Raw genomic sequence first — 16,022 nt, forward strand, 5'->3', positions numbered from 1 at the left:
CACAAACATTTTTATACATTAAATAATGTAATATTAATAATTAATAGTAAATAATACATTAAAACTCTTGTCTTACGTAGATGTGATGTATTTATGGATACTGTTTTTATTGATGTGCTGTCACTCATTTTAGCTATGCTAATATATTGGAGGGATGTCTTATTATAAGAAGCATTTCCTCCGAACAATCAATCTGTAAGAATAGTTTTCAAGAGAAAACAAATGAAATAATTCGCCAATCAGTAAATTGGGCAAAAAAGATGAACAAAACTTGCTTGCAGACACAAATGTTTCTGCTACAGCAGAAGTGAAGTTTGTAGAAAAAAGTTTGAATACACAAATGAACAAGAATATTTGGGGAAACATATATACCTTACCGCATATGTACACTATAAGGAGTCGAATTGAATGTTTGAAGTCAATATAATTCACACAGTTGTAACCCATTATTATGTTTAATGTACAATGGAAAACTATTTGTCAACAACAAATGTGCATACCGTAGAAATGTAGAAACCATTGAACATAAACTTTCGAATGTACATTTTCGGAATTTGTTTAGGGAAATTGTTGATGTTGGTGATTCAATATTTCAAAAGAGTCAGACTACAACTTTCTAAATTGAGGCATATTGGAATCTTAGTGTCTGAATCCTATTATGTAAACTCTTTATTCAAATGACAAAATAAAACGCCCATTTAAGTAAAGACGAATAGACTTTTTCAGAAACAGGTTGACATGTATATTTGAAAATCTGGATGCATAAGAGAATGAAGTCTCTTTAGTCTCAAAACTATGTTTGCTGTTTTGTATTGACATATCATATATGTCAATGCTATAAAACTTGTTTTCTAAAGACATTTCCTGTATAACATTATAATGTACACTGTATAACAATTACTGAGCTGTGTAATTAGACAACAAAAATATAATTATACAAAAAGAAGGCACACGCGTAAAGGAAATAAATTTTACGTAAATGAACATTTTTGTTTTGCATGTTTGTGTATGATTAAATACAGTTGGTTTAATTGAAGGAAAGTGTTTTAATGTAAGAAGAGGAACAAAATATATACGGTTGGTAGGAATGTAAGTGAAAAAAAATAGGCAGAATCAAAGAAGTATAAAAAAAACCGAAACAAAACAAACAAACAAACAAACAAAAACAAAACAAAACAAAATTCAGAAGCCCCCCCAACAAAATAAGAAAAATAAAACAAAAAAAAAACCAAAAAAAAACAAAAAACAAAAGCAAAAACAAAACAATTCCGAACAAAAGATAACACAAAAAGGCACATACATACACACACACACACACACACAAAAACCGAAAACAAAAAAAAATCAATTCATAACGAAGGTAAACTGATCGAATAAAGTTTTTGTCATAGAACAGTGTGTCTTGTTTTCTAAATAAAATATACAAAAAAATGTGCAGAGAAATATAGAAAAGTTATTTTAATACGAAAGAAAGAAACATAATAGAAAATGAATTACAAGTAATACACAATCACAATAATCAGTTTGACATACATATGTAAAAAAGCATCAATAATAATAAAATTTAGTACGTTTTATTTTATAAGTAAACAATCAATAAACAAGAATACTACACGCAAAAACATAGTTATCATATCGCAGATGTTGCAAAGAGTTATCTTAATAACTACATTGATCCAAATTCATTTTGTATCATTTAAACGGATATTTGTGTAGACGATAGAAAATAAAAGGTAAATTAAAAACAAAATTTTACAGGTATTCATGTCAAATAATGTATTCAACTGCGTACAAATTTAAGCGCAAAGATTTGAAGTTGATAGTGACTGTACCTTGTTAAACCATCTTGATTTAAGTTTACTTTACAAATACAAATTTACTGTATATGGCCTTTCAGATTGGAAACAATTTAATAAACAAATGGTTCATGATTCGGTGCTATTTTTTTCCATACTATTGATAACCCTTTTGTATTGGAAATTTTATCATTTTCATCATATTCAATTAATTTATATGTCTAGAAGATAATGATTAGAATTATTCGAGCAGCACTGGTGGCATTACTGGTCATAGTGTCTGTAGATAGCCATGATTGTAAACGATACAACTTGAACCCATCGGACCAGTTGTTGATTGATATGATGCAGCATTATCTTCATTCTTCAAGAAAAGCAGAATGTAAAGTACCACACACACTCAATGGTAAACGCACATATTTTGTCTTTTATATGATTTCAAATATGGTCAAAATAATAATATAACCTTAACGGACTATGGGTAGATCAAGTATACAATTAATGTAATACAATTTCCATGATTCCTCGTATTAACCAACAACACAACCCGTATGCCGATTTTATAAGTATGCTAGACGGCACTTTGAAGATGGTGCTTCAGATTAGCTTTATTACTTATTCAAAGTTCATTATAAAAGTTGTTATCGATGACAGATGCGATATATTTCATTCTCTTACTAGTTAGTATGTCTCTTCAGTTGCATCTTTGACCAATTATAAACTTGATGCCTTAAAGGACCTTAAAGGCTCACCGTGAGCTCATTTCTTCATTTCGATGATAGAAATATTTTGGGTTTCAAATTACTCGATAAAAATGTCATATTTCGCCTTTCAGGAATAATAAATCTACGACGGAATTGAACATACTTAAAATTTGACGTGCGTCAATGTATTTGTTACATGTAAAGCATGTGCATCAAATTTTAACAATGTTCATCAGCGTGTCGAGAAACATATTAAACGTCGACAATCATGGGTTCTATGCGTTGTAGTTTGACAGAAAAATCAACAGTTCTAGTTTGTATTTGGAAAAAAGTTTTACCGTGTTTACGCGTTTACTTCGACTTTCATTTTAGATATTGGTACAACATATATAAGATGGGGACGCAAGAAATGCCCAAGTTCGACTGAACTAGTTTATTCAGGTGAAAAACAAAATCATAGTTTATGTCCGCCCATTAATTTCCTAAAATTATTTCTATGGTTCGCTAACCTACATGTTTGACATATATATATGTATTTTCTTAACAATTCATTTCATTCAAAAAGTATGATATTATTGTAAAACAATGAACACTTGATGGTAGACCCACAAGAATAAATTTCTTTCATTGTATAATTTGTTTGTATGCTATTTGAACCTTAAATTTTACGCTATCGGTATCTACATGGAGTAAGTAGTTTGGCATACGAACCAAAAGTGTCTTACAAGTCATGCCTTTTAGCGAAAACATACCTATCTAACATTTTTGTGGGTTTCACCTAGAAATTTTACACGTGATATCTAAAAGTTTCTTTGCAACATTTAATAAAGGTGTGATTTTTATAGAAAGCCTATACCTTTTCAAAGATACAGTATGCAGGTTTATTTAAGAAACTGATTTGTTTTTTTAGTAAACAAATAATATCGACCTTTATTTCGGGAAAATAAATGTATAATAGGTGAATTTGTTTTAAATTAACAAGGACAAGTAGGAGGAATGCAACACAATGTCCAGGGCGGAGGGGTTAACAAATTATGCCTACCACATAATCCAGAAAACGGACAATCTTATTCATATGACAACAACCTTCTCTATGGTTCAGAGTATGAAATTAATAGCCATTCGAAACCATCTGGATTATCATCAAGCCTCAGCAATACAGAGGTGCCATGCGCAGTTTGCCGACGACGACGAGTGTCGTCTATAATTATGATACCAGGTAAAGTTATTTTCAAAACACAGAGCAAGTGTTCTTAACTTTCATTTTTTTGGTATTTCATTTGTATATTCTAAAACAATTTACGATTGAATATATCCATTGAATAGCGTTCTAGATTATATTATAGGATACTAGTATGTTGATGTTAGTAAGATAATGTACCATATGATTTTGTCCGATTTTGAATCTAGTTTATTTTTTTCATTTTTAACGTTTCTATAGGACAAAAAACATGTTATAAGGGATGGAATATCGAATACAATGGATTTTTTTTTTATGGCAGAACACAAATCCCACTACAGAAGCGATTACTCATGCGTTGACGATGGAATATATCTATTTAATAGTTTTCTGTCACAATACCTGTAGATTTTATTGTTAGATACTAGTATGTTGATATCAATAAGATAATGTACATGATATTATCGGATTTTTAATCTAGTTTATTTTTCATTTTTTACGTTTCTATAGGACGAAAAACATGTTATAAGGGTTGGAATATCGAATACAATGGATTTTTGATGACAGAACACAAAGTCCACTACCGAAGCGATTACTCATGCGTTGACATGAATGCCGAACCCCTGGACAACAGAAATTCCAACAAGAATGGTGCTTGTTTCTATCCGGTTAAGGCCAAATGTGGAAGTTTGAGATGCCCACCATACAAAGACGGAACTGAAGTTTACTGTGTCGTTTGTTCAAAATAAATTTAATGTGTACTAAGCTTTATTTGTTTTGTACAAATCAGAAAATATATACCGAATAGTAAAAATGTTAACACATTAGTAAAAAATAGTATTCTATTCTGTATAATTGAACAACTGTACACAGACAAAACTGCACTATTCGTTTCACGCTGTTTTGGCAACGCATGGGAATCATATTTCAAAAACATGCCTTTTACGCATGAATTCAACCATATATAAACGCTACATATATAAAGCAAATGTTTGAATAGAGCATGTAATCATATGTTTTGTGCCTTAATGCTTAATATCATTTAAATAATGAGGCCACATTTCAAAGCGTAATCAAGGGAACCAAGATTATAGCGGCAATCAATAGAATGCAATCCTGGGACAACGACCAGACATGGAGAACGTACATACACAACAAATAACATAAAATAACAAATCATACATATAAAGTAACAAAAGCAAATGAGCAACTCAGACTTCACTAAAAAACTGGGAGCATGGACCATGTGAACCGGTAGGGTTAGCGTCCTCTGCTTTTCTAGAAACAAAGTATATTTTCCCTTTACCAACCCTAAATTTTACATGCGGGTAGGTAAGTAGGCCAAAAGTTTTCCCCTAGCTATATTTCTATGGCTACAAATAAAGCCTAATGCTATAACAAAGGTTGTCAAAGCTGTTGCATTCAAATCATTTTTATTAAAATTATAATGACAAGCACATTATTAATTGAATAATCTGAATTAACTTTCAACAGTTAACGCACAATATTGTGACAACTTGCCTCAATACAAAAAAAAAAGCTTGAAGTATCAATAGCATTAGATATAACGTGTGTCAGACATTGACAATTTACAATATTTATTCACTGAAAATAAATGATTGATTTTTGTAAATGTTTTGTGATGACTAGATTCTGACATGTAGAACAATTAATTGACTAGAGAAATGATAAAAATATTTTCAGCAATTTCATTTGTTGGCATTCTTTTAGGTGTTCCTTTTGCCTAACAGTTTTGGCAAACAGGTAAAACACCTGTATATGTCTTTATGGTGTTCCTATCTTTTCCATTATTTGCTTGGAAACCGTAGGAAAAGCGATCGTAGCGTCATGTGTTTGATGTGAATTTAGAAAGTGGCACAAGAGATATGCAGTCTCACGAACATATTTATAAGCATGTAATCTACTTTAAAAAAAGAAAGAAATCAATAAATGACTTAATTGTGTCAGCTTGACTATTACTACTGAACATGGAACAAAACACTTTTAAATGTTCTGTCACTACAAGCCTTGCGTTAAAATGAAATTATATTTTGTCAATTTTCCATTATTCAAACTTTGAAAATACAGATATGCAATGTTATATTTTAAATGTTTTAAATTTTATCGTGTCTCCAATCTTTCTGTAAACATACTAACATTGGTAAGCTATTGAGTATAATTAAACTTTTGGTATTAATTGAATTTAACGATTTTGTAGATTACAATACAAAATTATTGAAAAGTAGTATTTAATTGAGTCTTTCCATCAAGAGTTATGTCAGACCTAGGGCTACCCAAAGTTTAAGCTTTTCTCCCATTACCCTTTTCAATCTAGAAAATTACAGTAGAAATTGCCATTAAAACAAAGCAAAAAAAGATAAAATCAAACTTTTTTATTTATTTATATACATGTGTATTCTACATGTGAAATTCACTGCCGCCTTGTCCTTGAACTTTAGGTCACATTTTGTCATAATTGTGAAGGCAGGCTGTGTTGAAAAGGTAGCCTATTGTCTAAGTTGGTCAACCAAACATGATGGATATCTTTGACACTGTTGATAGTAAAAGAAACCAAGTTCAAAGTTTCGTCGAATTCGTTCACGATTTTGATGTTTTTCTTCCAAATCAGGCATATAGTTGGTTGTTCTCTTCAATTTGCCCCCATGCATCCTGTCACCTTGTTCGTTTTGTGAAACACGAAGTCTCAAGCTTGGTGAAATCTTGGCCGTCTAAAACATCATGAAGTACTTCATTTCAGGTTTCCTCATACTGATACATATAGTTATAGTTTTACTTTCCTTGTCACATTTTGCAATAACAGATCAGCAAAAGATAAACGTTCCTCCACCTTTCAGCCTCTTATGCCCTCATGTAGACAATGCTTCCATTCATGTAGTTTGTTGATTTTAGAACGAAATCTAATGAAAAAAGACTTCCAGCAATTTCCGGTTATATTTCGATTTTTCCGGAAAAAAACTATGAAATCTGAAAAGCCACTGTGTGTACAAAGTATTTAAATAGCACGACATGTACTCTACACGCACATAGCTAAATTAGAATAATGTTTTATTGTTGAATAGTCACGAAGGGACAGTCAATTTATATTTAAATAATATACCTGAAGCAACCCAAAGGAAATGGCTGGGGTAAAGGGTTAGACGAATTATGTGAGTACAGAGAATCAAATTATTATCAAATAATCACATCTCTTGGCACTGTTGCCAAGTAAATAATGGAAAGGTAAGGACACCATATAGACAAATAAAGTTGTTTACCTGTTTGCAAAAACTGTTTGGAAAAAGGAATACCTAAAAGAATGCCCACAAATGACATTTCTGAAAATCCTTTTACCATTGTTCCACATGTCAGAATCTAGTAATCACACAATATTTACAAAAATCAACCATTTATTTTCAGTGAATAAATATTGTAAATTGTCAGTGTGACACAAGGCAAATCGTCATTCAATAGTGTCCGTAAAGTGTACGAAGTTATCTTAGAATTTAGCAGTATAATTTTTATATACATTATTTAAATACAACCGTTTTTGTGGTAGCCTGTTATTTTATTATTTGTATTTTGAATTACGTATTGCTTCAATTGTATATGTATAATATGTTTGTATTTAGTTTGTCTGTATGAAATAAAGATAGTGTTATATGTATTGAATTTGACAAGTGTTCATTTTTACTTGACGAGTTACGACAGTTGACATTATATTCAGTTCTTTTGATATTAGTTTCACTATTAGATTCTGTAGTATTTTTCATGGTTGGGTTAGCCGCACATTTCTTCTATTTCTATTGGATCTCGGATTTTTAGCGGGAAATTCTTATTATTCATTCTCTAACACGCATTCTTATCCTGGCCTTCAAACTGTGAACAGTGATTGAAATATGTCACGCTGAAACGAATTTCTTGGGTGGATAACTTTTTTCATTAATACAGGTTAGTTTCTTTTGTTTTCTTTGCTAACTTTTCGCTAATAATCTGTATAATAGTATGAGTACAAATAAATTTTTACAATGATTTTTAGGGTTTCTTTACTCACAACCAATTATCTTGTTATACCGGTTTAATTAGCCAAATGTGAGGTACCGTAGCCTTTTGCACCTTGATGCAAGGTAAGCTAGGTTGCTATGGTTTTAACTATTTTTGTCATTTTGGTTTGCTGTAATATTGACCCTTGCCTAATAGTGTATGCAGTATATCTTTTGGTATAGTAAGTTACTGATATTGCGCGAATTTGCATTTCTATCCTGATTATAAATGAAGTAGCTTCCAATCAGTATTTTATTCTTGTTTTAATAATATTTCATACATGTAGACAATGTTCGAGTTACGAATAGTCATAAACATATGGAACATGTAAGCATACATACTTTGATTTATTTGAGCTAATTAGGATTACTTCATTATACGAAACACAATTGATATACACTGTTATTACTGAAATGTAGATATTTGACATATGGTTACCAGATATCTTATGATAGTACTTATTTTTATAGGGATTTTTCTTCGGAAAATATTGTGAATGATCCTGCCATATATTTCCGTCTTATGAATAAAAGCTCTGAACCTTAGTGTATTTGATTGATCAGCCCTCAGATGAAGTGCTGTTACATTTTGACAAACTTTAATATAGCGTTATGCTTTATTTGAAGCCTCAGCAAGTAGATTATCATATTTTATTTAAATGTTGTTAAACCTATGGGGCCAAAGATTTGTTTTACATGTGCTTTGAATAAAATGCTTTTTACATGTGTACCGTTTTACGCATGTTTTTGACATATGGTTTCCATGCGCGGTGAAAATAGACGTAAAAGCATGATTCCCATGCTAATTACATATTCAATTAAAACATGGTGCAGATTTTTTTCTGTGTACCTTCAGAAGTTGTCCTACCGTTATCGCCATTCACTTACATCGCGTTTTAGATTTAATTTCAAGGAAGTGTCACCCGATTACTGAAAGTATTATCATGAGCACTAGTATGGTGTGAGCATTTGTCCTTTTAAAGAAATAATTTTAGAAAAAATGACATTAAGTCATTGAATTTTCAATTAACATTTGCGGATTAATTTTCAGATGAAAATGTGGACGATAAGAGAACCCAAACTTCCTTGAATATTGTATACATACATGCAAAAATGCATTTTAACCAATAACCAAGACAATTGTCACCAATTGACATATTCTTTTCTACTTTAGCATAGTCATTGAATTTCAATTTAAGGCAGAGAGTATTGCAATGCAGGTCTTTCAATGATTTTCTTTTTTTCACAGGAGATATTATGATTGGGAAGGTGTTAGTCAGACTGTAGATTTCTTGTGCCACACATATTGGATTCCCTTACTTTTCATTAAACACATGACGACATGATATATGTCGCCACCCTTGCCAGGCAAATAATGAAAAAAGGTAAGAACTCCATAAAGTCATAAAAAGTTTTTGACCTTTGAAGTCGAATTTTCAGAAACTACACAACGCGGCTTTTACAAAATCATCTTGAAATCAATTAAAGAATTATTTACGCCGACGAATGCGTTTGAAATTCGTAAAGTTATTCTGTGGTTTTTCATACATCAAGATTGATCACAAAAACATTTTATACATTAAATAATGTAATATTAATAATTAATAGTAAATAATACATTAAAACTCTTGTCTTACGTAGATGTAATGTAATATGGATATTGCTTTTATTGATGTGCTGTCACTTATTTTTGGCTATGCTAATATATTGGAGGGATGTCTTATTATAAGAAGCATTTCCTCCGAACAATCAATCTTTAAGAATAGTTTTCAAGAGAAAACAGATGAAAGAATTCGCCAATCAGTAAATTGGGCACAAAAGATGAACAAAACTTGCTTGCAGACACAAATGTTTCTGCTACAGCAGAAGTGAAGTTTGTAGAAAAAAGTTTGAATACACAAATGAACAAGAATATTTGGGGAGACATATATACCTTACCGCATATGTACACTATAAGGAGTCGAATTCAATGTTTTAAGTCAATATAATTCACACAGTTGTAACCCATTATTATGTTTCATGTACAATGGAAAACTATCTGTCAACAACAAATGTGCATACCGTAAAATTGTAGAAACCATTGAACATAAACTTTCGAATGTACATTTTCGGAATTTGTTTAGGGAAATTGTTGATGTTGGTGATTCTATATTTCAAAAGAGTCGGACTAAAACTTTCTAAATTTAGGCATATTGGAATCTTAGTGTCTGAATCCTATTATGTAAACTCTTTATTTAAATGACAAAATAAAACGCTCATTTAGGTAAAGGCGAATAGACTTTTTCAGAAACAGGTTGACATGTATATTTGAAAATCTGGATGCATAAGAGAATGAAGTCTCTTTAGTCTCAAAACTATGTTTGCTGTTTTGTATTGACATTTCATATATGTCAATGTATAGACCTTGTTTTCTAAAGACATTTCCTGTATAACATTATAATGTACACTGTATGACAATTACTGAGCTGTGTAGTTAGACAACAAAAATATAATTATACAAAAAGAAGGACACGCGTAAAGGAAATAAATTTAACGTAAATGAACATTTTTGTTTTGCATGTTTTTGTATGATTAAATACAGTTGGTTTAATTGAAGGAAAGTGTTTTAATGTTAGCACAGGAACAAAATATATACGGTTGGTAGTAATGTAAGTGAACAACAAATAGGCAGAATCAAAGAAGTATAAAAATACCGAAACAAAACAAACAAACAAAAACAAAACAAAACAAAATTCAGAAGCCCCCCCCAAGAAAATAAGAAAAAACAAAACAAAACAAAAACAAAAACAAATAAAAAAACAAAAACGATTCCGAACAAAAGATAACACAAAAAACCACATACATACACACACAAAAAAAAACCCAAAACAAAAAAAAATCAAATCGTAACGGAGGTAAACTGATCTAATTAAGTTTTTGTCATAGTACAGAGTGTCTTGTTATCTAAATAAAATCTACAAAAATGTGCAGAGAAATAGAGAAACATAATAGAAAATGAATTACAACAAGTAATACACAATCACAATAATCCGTTTGACATGCATATGTAAAAAGCATCAATAAAAATGAAATTTAGTACGTTTTATTTTATAAGTAAACAATCAATAAACAAGAATACTACACGCAAAAACATAGTTATCATATCGCAGATGTTACAAAGAGTTATCTTAACAACTACATTGATCCAAATTCATTTTGTATCATTTAAACGGATATCTGTGTAGACGATAGCAAATAAAAGGTAAATTAAAACAAATTTTTACAGGTGTTCATGTCAAATAATGTATTCAATTGTGTACAAATTTAAGCTCAAAGATTTGAAGTTGATAGTGACTGTACCTTGTTAAACCATCTTGATTTAAGTTTACTTTACAAATACAAATTTACTGTATATGGCATTTCAGACTGGAAACAATTTAATAAACAAATAGTTCATGAGTCGGTGCTATTTTTTCCATACTGTTGATAACCCTTTTGTATTGGAAGTTTTATCGTTTTCATCATATTCAATAAATTTATATGTCTAGAAGATAATGATTAGAATTCGAGCAGCACTGGTGGCATTACTGGTCATAGTGTCTGTAGATAGCCATGATTGTAAACGATACAACTTGAACCCATCGGACCAGTTGTTGATTGATATCATGCAGCATTATCTTCATTCTTCAAGAAAAGCAGAATGTAAAGTTCCACACACACCTAATGGTAAACGCACTTTAATATATATATTTTAAATTCGATTTCAAATATAGTCAAAATAATAATATAACCTTAACGGACTATGGGTAGATCAAGTATATAATTGGCTGCATTTTGACGATTTTGCTTCAGATTAGCTTTATTACTTATTCAAAGGTCATTATAAGAATAGTTATCGATGACGGATGCAATATATTTCATTCTCTTACTAGTTAATATGTCTCTTCAGTTGCATCTTTGACCAATTATAAACTTGATGCCTTAAAGCACCTTAAAGGCTCACCTTGAACTAGTTTCTTCATTTTGATGATATAAGTATTTTGGGTTTCAAATTACTCGATAAAAATGTCACATTTCGCCTTTCAGGAATAATAAATCTACGACGAAATTGAACATACTTAAAATGTGACGTGCGTCAATGCATTTGTTACACGTAAAGCATGTGCATCAAATTTTCACAATGTTCATCAGCGTATCGAGAAACATTTTAAACGTCGACAATCATGGGTTCTATGCGTTGTAGTTTGACAGAAAAATCAACAGTTCTAGTTTGTATTGGGAAAAAAGCTTTACCGTAGTTAAAGCTATATCTTAAAAAAGAAAATTTTTACCTCGACTTTCATTTTAGATATTGGTACAACATATACAAGATGGGGACGCAAAACATGCCCAAGTTCGACTGAACTAGTTTATTCAGGTGAAAAACAAAATCATAGTTTATGTCCGCGCATAAATTTCCTACAATTACTTCTATGGTTCGCTAAGCTACATGTTTGACATGTATATATGTATTTTCCTAACAATTCAATTAATTCAAAAAGTATGATATTATTGCAAAACAAAGGTTGAACACTTGCTGGTAGATCCACAAGAATAAATTTCTTTTATTGTATAATTTGTATGCTATTTGAACCTGAAATTTTACGCGATCGGTATCTACATGGAGTAAGTAGTTTGGTCGTGCAAATCATGCCTTTTAGCGAAAACATACCTATATAACATGTTTTTTTGGTATCACCTAGAAATTTTACACGTGATGTCTAAAAGTTTTTTTTGAAACATTTAATAAAGGTGTAATTTTTATACCTTTTCAAAGATACAGTATGCATGTGTATTTCAGAAACTGATTTGTTATTTTTAGTAAACAAATAATAATCCACCTTTCTTTTGGGAAAATAAATGTATAATAGGTGAATTTGTTTTAAATTAACAAGGACAAGTAGGAGGAATGTAATACAATGCCCAGGGCGGAGGGGTTAACAAATTATGCCTACCACATAATCCAGAAAACGGACAATCTTATTCATATGACAACAACCTTCTCTATGGTTCAGAGTATGAAATTTATAGCCAAACGAAACCATCTGCATTATCATCAAGCCTCAAGGATAAAGATGTGCCATGCGCAGTTTGCCGACGACGACGAGTGTCGTCTATAATTATGATACCAGGTAAAGTTATTTTCAAGACACAGGGCAAGTGTTCTTTACTTTCTTATTTTGGTATTGCATTTGTATATTCTAAAACAATTTACGATTGAATATATCCATTGAATAGCGTTCTGTCACAATATTTCTAGATTATACTGTAAGATACTAGTATGTTGACGTTAGTAAGATGATGTATCATATGATTTTGTCCGATTTTGAATCTAGTTTATTTTTTCTCATATCTAACGTTTCTATAGGACGAAAAACATGTTATAAGGGATGGAATATCGAATACAATGGATTTTTGATGACAGAACACAAAGCCCACTACAGAAGCGATTACTCATGCATTGACATGAATGCCGAACCCCTGGACAACATAAATTCCGGAGAGAATGGTGCTTTGTTCTATCCGGTTAAGGTCAAATGTGGAAGTTTGAGATGCCCACTATAGAAAGACGGAACTGAAGTTTACTGTGTCGTTTGTTCAAAATAAATTTAATTGTGTACTAAGCTTTGTTTGTTTTGTACAGATTAGAAATATATATCGAATAGTCAATATGTTAACACATTAGGAGAAAATAGTATTCTATTCTGTATAATTGAACAACTGTACACAGACAAAACTGCACTATTCGTTTCACGCTGTTTTGGCAACGCATGGGAACCATATATAAAAAACATGCCTTTTACGCATGAATTCAAACATATATAAACGCTACATATATAAAACAAATGTTTGAAGAGAGCATGTAATCATATGTTTTGTCCCTTAATGCTTAATATCATTTAAATAATGAGGCCACATTTCATAGCGTAATCAAGGGAACCAAGATTATAGCGGGAATCAATAGAATGCAATCCTGGGACGACGACCAGACATGGAAAACGTACATACACAACAAATAACATAAAATAACAAATCATACATACAAAGTAACAAAAGCAAATGAGCAGGTCAGACTCCACTAAAAAACTGGGAGCATGGACCATGTGAACCGGTAGGGTTAGCGTCCTCGGCTTTTCTAGAAACAATGTATATTTTCCTTCTACCAACCCTAAATTTTACATGCGGGTAGGTAAGTAGGCCCTAGCTATATTTCTATGGCTACATATAAAGCCTAATGCTACAACAAAGGTTGTCAAAACTGTTGCATTCAAATCATTTTTATTAAAATTATAATGATAAGCATGTTATTAATTGAATAATCTGAATTTACTTTCAACAGTTAACGCACAATATTGTGACAACTTGCCTCAATACAAAAAAAAAAAGCTTGAAGTATCAATAGCATTAGATATAACGTGTGTCAGACATTGACAATTTACAATATTTATTCACTGAAAATAAATGATTTATTTTTGGAAATGTTTTGTGATGACTAGATTCTGACATGTAGAACAATTAATTGACTAGAGAAATGATAAAAGTATTTTCAGCAATGTCATTTGCTGGCATTCTTTTAGGTGTTCCTTTTGCCAAACAGTTTTGGCAAACAGGTAAAACACCTGTACATGTCTTTATGGTGTTCCTATCTTTTCCATTATTTTCTTGGCAACCGTGGCAACAGCTATCTTAGCGTCATGTGTTTGATGTGAAGTTAGAAATTGGCACAAGACATATGCAGTCTCACGAACATATTTATAAGCATCTAATCTACTTTGAAAAAAGAAAGAAATCATTAAATGACTTAATTGTGGTAGCTTGACTATTACTACTGAACATGGAACAAAACACTTTTAAATGCTCTGTCACTACGAGCCTTGCGTTAAAATGAAATTATATTTTGTCAATTTTCCATTATTCAAACTTTGAAAATACAGATATGCAATGTATATATTTTAAATGTTTTAAATTTTATCGTGTCTCCAATCTTTCTGTAAACATACTAACATTGGTAAGCTATTGAGTATAATTAAACTTTTGGTATTAATTGAATTTAACGGTTTTGTAGATTACAATAAAAAATTATTGAAAAGTAGTAGTTAATTGAGTCTTTCCATCAAGAGTTATGTCAGACCCAGCGCTACCCAAATTTTAAGCTTTTCTCCCCTTACCCTTTTCAATCTAGAAAATTACAGTATAAATTGCCATTAAAACAAAGCAAAAAAAGGATAAAATCAAACTTTTTTTATTTATTTATATACATGTGTATTTTACATGTAAAATTCACTTGTCCTTGAATTTTAGGTCATATTTTGTCATATTTGTGAAGGCAGTCTGTGTTGAAAAGGTAGCCTGATGTCTAAGTTGGTCAACCAAACATGATGGATATCTTTGTCACTGTTGATATTAAAAGAAACAAAGTTCAAAGTTTTGTCGAATTCGTTCACGATTTTGATGTTTTTCTTCCAAATCAGTCATATAGTTGGTTGTTCCCTTCAATTTGTCCCCATGCATCCTGTCACCTTGTTCGTTTTGTGAAACACGAAGTCTCAAGCTTGGTGAAATCTTGGCCGTCTAAAACATCATGAAGTACTTCATTTCAGGTTTCCTCATACTGATACATATAGTTATAGTTTTACTTTCCTTGCCACATTTTGCAATAACAGATAAGCAAAAGATGAACGTTCCTCCACCTCTCAGCCTCTTAAGCCCTCATGTAGACAACGCTTCCATTTATAATTTCAGAACGAAATCTAATGAAAAAAGACTTTCAGCAATTTCCGGTTACATTTCGATTTTTCCGGAAAAAAAAACTATGAAATCTGAAAAGCCACTGTATATACAAAGTATTTAAATAGCACGACATGTACTCTACATGCACATGACTAAATTAAAATAATGTTTTATTGTTGAATAGTCATGAAAGGAACAGTAAATATATATTTTAATAATATACCTGAAGCAACCCAACGGAAATGGCTTGAGTAAAGGGTTAGACGAATTATGTGCGTACAGAGAATCAAATTATTATCAAATTATCACATCACTTGGCACTGTTGCCAAGTAACATATGGAAAAGTTAAGGACACCATATAGACATATAAAGTTGTTTACCTGTTTGCAAAAACTGTTTGGCAAAAGGAATAACTAAAAGAATGCCAACAAATGACATTGATGAAAATCTTTTTACAACTCTTCTTGTCAATTATTTGTTCCACATGTCAGAATCTAGTAATCACATAATATTTACAAAAATCAACCATTTATTTTCAGTGAATAAATATTG

At 31.1% G+C, this 16,022-nt stretch overlaps 1 protein-coding gene and 1 pseudogene across 3 annotated transcripts; both read left to right on the plus strand.

Moving 5' to 3' along the window:
* Positions 1–1,691: 1,691 nt before the first annotated feature.
* LOC148607263 (uncharacterized) lies at positions 1,692–4,441 on the plus strand. 2 transcript variants are annotated; one of them, XM_088545376.1, is made up of 5 exons: positions 1,692–1,733; positions 2,022–2,202; positions 2,873–2,941; positions 3,483–3,719; positions 4,191–4,441. In XM_088545376.1, exons 2-5 carry the CDS (start codon positions 2,028–2,030, stop codon positions 4,427–4,429), a joined length of 720 nt encoding a protein of 239 aa, XP_088401502.1. In that variant the 5' UTR covers positions 1,692–1,733; positions 2,022–2,027; the 3' UTR covers positions 4,430–4,441. The 2 variants fall into 2 exon arrangements, with proteins under 2 accessions (XP_088401502.1, XP_088401503.1); XM_088545377.1 differs by lacking the exon at positions 2,873–2,941.
* On the plus strand, positions 1,710–13,345 carry LOC148607264 (uncharacterized; annotated as a pseudogene). Its single transcript, XR_015915201.1, has 5 exons — positions 1,710–1,733; positions 11,248–11,425; positions 12,048–12,116; positions 12,634–12,870; positions 13,107–13,345. The product of XR_015915201.1 is annotated as an uncharacterized LOC148607264 (transcript).
* Positions 13,346–16,022: the final 2,677 nt, after the last annotated feature.

The sequence above is a fragment of the Perna viridis genome, chromosome 9 (genome assembly GCF_037379345.1).
Source record: "Perna viridis isolate PV_CMFRI_1.1 ecotype Kerala chromosome 9, ASM3737934v1, whole genome shotgun sequence".
NCBI classification, from domain to species: Eukaryota; Metazoa; Mollusca; class Bivalvia; order Mytilida; family Mytilidae; genus Perna; species Perna viridis.